Raw genomic sequence first — 8,239 nt, 5'->3', positions numbered from 1 at the left:
CTGTTTTTACTGTAGTTTTGATCAAATAAATGCAGCTTTTGTAAACGAGACTTATTTTAAAAAACTCAGACCCAGCTAAGAAAAAAAAGAAAACAAAATATACTTAAGTTGTACTAATATTGATGCACTGATTATATTTTAATTGTACTATACTGTGTGTATATTAAATGTGTTATTTTGGAACAACTTTAAGTATGTGTCTTTTAAGATATTCTTAAGATCAATTTTAAGCTAATTACAATATATTTTAATATATATATACTGTATATGTGTGTATTTATATATACATAATAAATATACAGAAAACATACATATGTAAACAAAAACTTTTATTTTGGATGCGATTAATCGTTTGACAGCACAAATTTTTATACAATCATTTAATTATAATTAATACAATTTAATATCTTGTAACATTATAACCTTTTTTTTTTGCCTACCTACGCAGTCCTTTGGTAAGTGCGTACATCTGGCGAGCTTTACTAGCTGCTTCCTGTTGGCTTAGTCTGTGATTGAACTGCATTAGCAGTCGCTCAGCAAACGGCTGGCCGGCTCCATAAATCCGGCCATAGTTGAAGACCTTGGCATGTTCACGGCTAATGCCCACAGTATCTGCGGTACGGCTGTGCAAATCCGTGCCCTGACTTTTCTTTCCCTGGAGCGTCATCCATCCAAACGCTGTGCATCCTGGAAATCAGAAATTATGAATGACCAAAGGGTGTAGCTTGCTCCTCATAAGAAACATGATTTGGCATCCTCATTTGTAAGTCGCGTTGGATAGAAGTGTCTACTAAATGGAAGTCAATTTTTTTTTTTTTAGGAATTTGCATCTTGGAATCTAATGGCTGGGAAAGTGCATCTGGAATACCATGCATTCCTGCAAACTGTGCTTCGCCCAGTATGGCAGCGATCCACAGCTCTTGAGAGTCCACATCTGCTCCCACCAGGTGATACCCAGGAGGCACCTGCACCATGGCCTTCAGCTCACTGCCTACACGATCTTTCTGCAAGCACACACAAACCCCTCAGACATTAAATTCCACTTTCATTCCACAATTATGGCAGCCCAATTCTGCCACACAAGAAAAAGAAAAAAATCAGGCTTTGGTAAATCATTTTTGACGTAAAAAGTTATAATTGACCCTTCGCAGGGAGTTTGATTGACAGGCGATCTGACCGATCATTGCGCTGAATCTGCTATTTTTGTCCGACAAACAAATCAGTCAGGAGAGTAGATTAACGTTGGTGGACTTGAACTTGAAAAATGGTGTGTATTGACGGCTTTCTGCGGTTGAAACAAGATACCTTCTGATGTTCATTCATGTTTATTTTGTGCTATAACTAGTAAAGAGGAAGAGAAAATCGCTTCACGTGCCGCTTGAACTGAGGCGCTACAGTGATCTGTTACAACACATTAAAGAGCCACAAAATGGCATTTATTTATTGTTTGAATTTAATAAAGAAATGACAAAATTTGAAAGCTGAGACTTTGTTTCATACTTAAAGTAGCCTGCTCTGTCTTGTCTGATGGCATGTTGTCAGTTTCCTCTTCGCTCATAGCAACTGTAACGAAGGAGGGCGGGTTTTGAGAAGGGTCTTTTGCTAAATTTAGGCTTTTATTCATACATAAACATTGATCAATGCACATTCATAGAAAATGGTAAACAGAGGATGAAATATGTGTGAGGATGAAATGGACTTTCAATGGGGGGAAAGAAATTTCTCAGGTTTTATTAAAAATATCTTAATTTGGGTTCAGAATGAAACTCTCATGGCATTCGGAATGATATGAGGGTCATAAATATATAACAGAATTTAATAGTTTGGGTGAACTATCCATTTAAAAGGGCCCTCTGGACTTAATAAGTGAATATACAAATAACTATTTCAGCTGGCCTTGAAAAACAACCTTATTACTTAAAGGTCGGTCTCATGTAACAGGAAGTCAGAGTTTACGGTACAAATGGTCAGTTTCACATTCCGAAGGTGAAACAATCCCACTCCATCTTACTCATTCCCTTTCCCTCTCTGTGTTTGTCAGTGTAACGTACTGTATGTCATAATGACTGTTCTATATTTATACATCTGTTTACATGGCCAATTAGCCTCCCACGGTCAAAAAGAACAATAAAGCACAACGTCCTCATCCTAAAAACTCTAATACCACCCACTCAGCGCCTCTCTATCTCTTGCTCGAGACGCTCCATTAAACCCCTTCATACACACACGCACTCCAGCACATTTCAGCGTCTTATCCCTGTAGGTATGAAAGGAATGTGAGGAATGGCAGAGTCATAGATAGAGGGAATTTCCCTGAAAGACAGCAGACATGTAAAAATGTATGAAGACACACAGACAGTGGGGAAAAGGGGGTGGATGAAGGAATGGAGGATTAGAGGAAGGGCAAAGGTGAGGAATACAGCAAAGAAGAAAAAAAGAGTCAAATCTTTGATGAAGAAAACAGACACTCAGCAGTACAGTAGGGCAGCATTACTCAAACATTTGTGACTGGATCAGTCTCACCAACCTCAGCATGACTCAACCTGAATTAATCCTATCAGTGACGCTCCGTTTGTCTGTAACAAAGCTGCCGGTGATGTCAGATCAGAGTCTTTACCTGTAACAAATAATCCACTGGACTTTCACTGCAAATCACATTGAGCCTACAGGTGACGTATATATATATATATATATATATATATATATATATATATATATATATATATATATATATATATATATAATTGTGTTAAAATAGAACCACATGAAGTATATTTAGTTTAATTTAATTGCACATACACATTTACATTTTATTTAAAATACACTTGTACACTTCTTGAACTAGTTACTATATATTTTAGAATATAGAATATACAGCGAAAATGGGATGGTTTTTGCTGAAAACACGTTCCCATCTCAACTGCATATGGCTGTGATTGGACCATTACCAGCAAAGTCCATTTGAAAAGCTTGGCTCTGACTGGTGCTGCAGTAAAGCTGGGTAAAAAGATATAACACTTAATATTCTATTTAACTTAAAGGGTTAGTTCACCCAAAAATGAAAATTAGCCTGTGTTTTACTCACCCTTGAGGCATCCTAGGTGTATATGACTTTCTTCTTTCAGACGAATCCAGTTGGAGTTATATTAAACATTGTCCTGGCTATTCCAAGCTCTACCATTGCACTCAGCGGGTGTTTCTGTTGAACAGTCCACAAGATGTCAAATAAAGTGTGCACATCCATAATAATGTGTTTTCATAAGAAATACTGTATATCCATATTTAAAACGTAATAAACACTTTTCTGTCACTTCTGGTATCTCTCATACGCGGAAGCAGTTCCGGCAGATGACGTAGGACGTTGGCGTTGCGTGATTACTGACGAACTTATAAACAAACTCGCGAGACTAGCATATCTCAGAGGCACGCGTGCTGCGCATACGTGCTGCGTCATCCACCGCAGATAAAAGTGTTTATTACGTTTGAAATATGGATTTTTTCTTATGAAAACGCTTGGATTCGCTACAGGAGGCCTTTATTCACCCCCCGGAGCCATGTGAGGCACGTTTTATTATGGATGCGTGCGCTTTATTTCACGACTTGTGGACAGTTTAACAGCAACACCCGCTGACTGCAATGATAGAACTTGGAATAGCCAGGACAATTTTTAATATAACTCTGATATGATTCATCTGAAAGAAAAAAGTCATATACACCGTGCTTCGAGGGTGAGTAAAGTATAGGCTAATTTTCATTTTTGGGTGAACTAACACTTTTTACTAGTTCACCCAAAAATAAAAATTTTAAATTCTTCCATCAAGTATACTCACCTTCATAGTGTTACAAACCCTTTAATACTTTCGTCCATCTTCAGATATTTTAATGAAATCTGACAGATTTATGTCCCTCTGCTGAAAGTCACCAAAAAAACCCCCACAAAAAACCATCACAAAAAGTAATCAGATTTTGTCACGCATGTTTGAGTTTGTTTGAATGTAAGTACACAAACAAGTAAATAAATAAAGATTTGAAGCATAACTTTGGAAAAATAATTTAACTTGTAACTTGTTTTGGTTAAAAATGATCCGAAATCAATATTTGAGCATGTACATAATCAGCCAGTGTTCAAAACTATCGCCTTACTTCAGGCTGATTCACAACAGTTAGCTTATAATAATGTTTTCTAATTTGAGTGGTACGGGTAGGATTTTGAGGGAAATTCGAGCATGGCACCGCATCATTACGTCACGTCTGTAAACATAAAGAAGTTGTCCCGGCTAGTAGGCTATCGCATTTGAGGGTCCTGCAGGTGGCGGATCGTTTATAGCCTTTTCTCATAGCAGCTGGAATAATTAAATGTATAATTTTGATGGCGGATTGTAATCCAGAAAGGATTATGTGTTTATGAAACACATGTGAATGAAATTAAATAATATTCCAGTTTTAAATGTGCTTCTGATTACAGATAGCCTGGGATTACACCAGATTTGTATTTTAAAGACAACCAGTTCGAAGGGAGCATAATTTGCTTTTTGGGTTAAAATAATTTCTTAATATGAAATTTGAAGATTATGACAATTAGATTAGACTGTGCAGAAATTGAAATCTACACTCTAATACACGCTACTCATAGTCACCAATGCTGATGTTGTTAACATTAATCATTTGAGAATAAAGTATAACAATAATAATAATTTGAACGGTTTGATGTGATATGAGCTAACCGATCTTTAGATTTAATCACCATTGCTAGAGAGATTTATAGTAATGCTTTTTTCCTCAGTTGGTCAGAACAAACGTGGCAGACTTGTTACTTACTTGTTCAGATGGCAATATACGGTGAAAATTCTTATTTGGGTCATATTCCTAGACGTAGGCTAGAATCTGTGATTGCGAGGTACAGTAAATATCCACACCGGTGCGGTGACTGACTGCCATAAATACTCTTCAGAACATTAGATTCATCCGCGCCCACTCACAACACACGCAAGCTAGATAATTCCGCAAACAGCTGCAATTCCAGGTTTTCAAACAGAGATGGAGACAAAGAGGCAAAACTTATGGACTGCAGCTTTAAATAGTAGCCTATTAAAATGAATGCATTATGTATTTAAAAGCTAAGTAAAAATGGTATTACAAAAAAGCTTTTTAAGTATTCTTTTACGAGTACAAACATGTAAACAAGTAAAACCCAACAACATTTTAAGTATGCTTATTACTAAGGCATAGTTGACAAAATTCTGTTTCTAAAACATTATAAATTGGTACAATGTAAGAATGCTCTTGCATATTTTATATGTAAATGAATTGATATATACTTTAAAATTAAATTGTTAAAATGTTTTTCAAGATATCTTACTGAAAATCAGGCTGAAGCACATGTTCATTACATAAATATTTAAAATATATTGCAGTAGGTCTACATATGGACATACATTAAATAAGATACTTTAAACCCACTAAAAGCTGAATCATTTTATGTTAAGTTCTAGGTAAGAGTAAAAATAGTCTGTTTAGTATGTTAGTAAGCATATATTTATTACCAAAGAAGTCCAAGTACATTTTTAATACACTTAGAGTACTTATTTTTAACCTGGGGAATTTCTTTCTTATTTTACACCATAACTCTTCTCTTTTTTTATAAATGTATCAACATATTAAAACTTATATATAAATAATAATAATAAAAAAGTGCTCTCAGAGTTTTGGACATGACTGTCTACACATGCTATAACACCTCAGCAGCAGTCTGCAGATATTACACAGATTCATGTCCACAGGTATTCCTTTATATTTTCTGAAGCCTTTTGGACAGGCAGCATCCCAGGAGAGCTCTTGTCAGACGTAACATAGCAAGAGAGAGCGATGGATAGTGAGAGACAGATACAAGTTGAGGAAAGACCACACGCTCTCGACTGTCCCTTTCTCCTTGCAGTCTGCTAGTCAAGGATCAGATGACTGATAAAGACACATATCCCACAGCAGAAGGTGGAGACAATCACTGCTGACTAGCAGACCCTGTCAATTAGCCTCATGCCAGAACGATAAGAGCCCTGTAATGAGCCTTTCATATCAGCATCGAGACTGGACCCATCCCCTGTGTGACAGAGAGACTTACGCTCCAATGCCTCTATTTGATAACAAAGCTTTCCTCTGTCAAATGATGCATTACAGAGTTCAATCCATGCTCTTATCTTTTGACCGAGATATCACCGTCCTTTTTACTCGCCCTGATCTGATTGTGAAAGATTGAGGTAATACAACGAGCTTTCTCTGTCTCTTGCCCTGTTAACAAGACAATACGGCTGTCACATTTGAGATAATGTGTTAACTGTTGGGAAACTTATGTAAGCATCTCTCTAGGTTTATTGGTGTTGAAAACAGTTAAATGCCTCATTAAGTGCTTCTTTCAGACACATTTAATATTAAATTCAGCGTAATAATATACAGAATGTTAAAAGGATTCCAACACAATATGTGGATATTTGCGCTTAAGAAAACAACATGATTCCTTGAATATTGTGCAAAATATCCCTGGTTCCATTGGCAAAACATTCTGTAATAATTTCCAATTAAACTCTTTTAAGTATTATAATTTTTCTCCTGTACCACAGGTACAGACAGATACTTAGCCTCCGAAAAATAAAAAGAAAGAGAGAGAGAGAGAGAGAGAGAGAGAGAGAGAGAGAGAGAGAGAGAGAGAGAGAGAGCACACCCTTCCCCCTCCTCTACAGCACAAACAGTGAGTTCACAGCAGCACAAACACACACTGGGTGTGTCCTCTGACCCAGAGACAAACAAATTTTCACACACTCTGCTTTCTTTCTCTCTCTCTCAGTTTCTGTCTCACACATGTTTAACCCTTATGTTTGTTTCTCTGCCCCCTGGTGTAGTCTTTATCTCAATAAACTGTCTCAGCTTTCATATTAGTCACTTGTCATGTAGCTTCCCTTTTTCTCTGTCTGTCCCTTACTCCACCCACCTGCGGCTACAACTACTTCCTGGAATGTCGTCACTTTCTAGGGCAAAAAAAAAAAAAAAAAAGAGAGAGAGAGAGAGAGAGAGAGAGAGAGAGAGAGAGAGAGAGAGAGAGAGAGAACACCTTCCACCCACTCCAAGTGTTCCCACTTTGTGGCAGTTATTAGGAGCTAATAGAATTGCAATGTTGCAATATGCTGATCCAATTACAGGATCTACATTAGCAATTAACTTCCAGCTAAAAATAACAATAATGCCAATTACATGCATAAATAATCATATAATCAGCATATTCTGTCACCAGACAATTATTGTGATTACCCCTCAGTTTATGGAATGCTTTGCCAGAGGGATGTGTACGCAAAGCCATTCTCATTTCCCCTCGCTTTCTTATAAATTACCAATTTCATTTTGTGCAAGGAGCTCGCAAATGAAAAATCAACACACTTAAACATCCTCTATAATGAACATTCGTGGCTATAAGTACTACTAATGGAATAGGACATTTACTGTACGATTTACACTTTCAGTAAAGCTTAACCATAAGACACGGCGACAGACTTAATCGTCTCTTTCTTTGTCTTGTGAAAGTTGGACAGGGCCAACTTCTTTTACTTTTTTGATCCAGACTAAGATCATTTGGATGAATAAAAAGCTGTCTTATTGAAGTTGGTGGAAATGGACTTTTAATGTCCTTCAGTTTTATGTTGCTGTCTGGGTCTAGAGTGCTGGTTTTTGTTCAATGTCCGGTTCCCTGGGGTTGAGAGAAGGTCTCTGACTTCTTCTGCTGGCAGAGAAACAGAGCACAGCTTGCAGGGAAAGCCCGGCACTGGTGGTCCGAAACGGTATCTCGCAGAGAACGACTATTCCATATGTTAGGCTGACATGCAGAATGAGGACAGGATCGCTGTCGGCTGCAGGGCAGACTGACTAACAGTTATTTGGCAGAAGTACTTTGTTTGCCACTTGGTCTGAAATGATACAGCTACCTATATAGAATGGTGCATTATGCATTATGAGGTGGTAATCTCTTCATCTACAAGTGTGTTTATCCATTTGTTTCCAAGGAAGCAAATGTGGTAACCAGTTTCCTTTGTTATGTAGATGAAATCCCTGGATTTGGTCATTTAAAATTATTACACCCTAAGCACTCAGCAATGCTCCACGATGATCCAAATAGCACGATATTTTGAATGAGTAGTATGTGAAACCAAGGTTACCAAGCCTGTGGCTTAAGCATAACTGCACTTTTCCAACACGT

The 8,239-nt window shown here is 37.3% G+C and overlaps 1 protein-coding gene across 1 annotated transcript; it reads right to left on the bottom strand.

Annotated features, from left to right (window-relative positions):
* Window positions 1-429: 429 nt before the first annotated feature.
* LOC107557431 (DNA polymerase subunit gamma-1-like) lies at window positions 430-999 on the bottom strand. The gene is made up of 2 exons (XM_016240848.1): window positions 869-999; window positions 430-687 (listed from the first exon to the last, which is right to left on the bottom strand). Exons 1-2 carry the CDS (start codon window positions 972-974, stop codon window positions 437-439), a joined length of 357 nt encoding a protein of 118 aa, XP_016096334.1. The 5' UTR covers window positions 975-999; the 3' UTR covers window positions 430-436.
* Window positions 1,000-8,239: the final 7,240 nt, after the last annotated feature.

This window comes from Sinocyclocheilus grahami, unplaced genomic scaffold, assembly GCF_001515645.1.
Source record: "Sinocyclocheilus grahami isolate Dianchi unplaced genomic scaffold, SAMN03320097.WGS_v1.1 scaffold602.1, whole genome shotgun sequence".
Classification (NCBI taxonomy): Eukaryota; Metazoa; Chordata; class Actinopteri; order Cypriniformes; family Cyprinidae; genus Sinocyclocheilus; species Sinocyclocheilus grahami.
This window is presented reverse-complemented; position numbering and strand designations above follow the sequence as displayed.

Coding starts and splice junctions, on each gene's coding strand:
- LOC107557431 (XM_016240848.1), bottom strand. CDS start 974: ATGGTGCAGGTGCCTCCTGGGTATCACCTGGTGGGAGCAGATGTGGAC. Junction 688..868: donor ACAGTTTGCAGGAATGCATG/GTATTCCAGATG, acceptor TCTGATTTCCAG/GATGCACAGCGTTTGGATGG.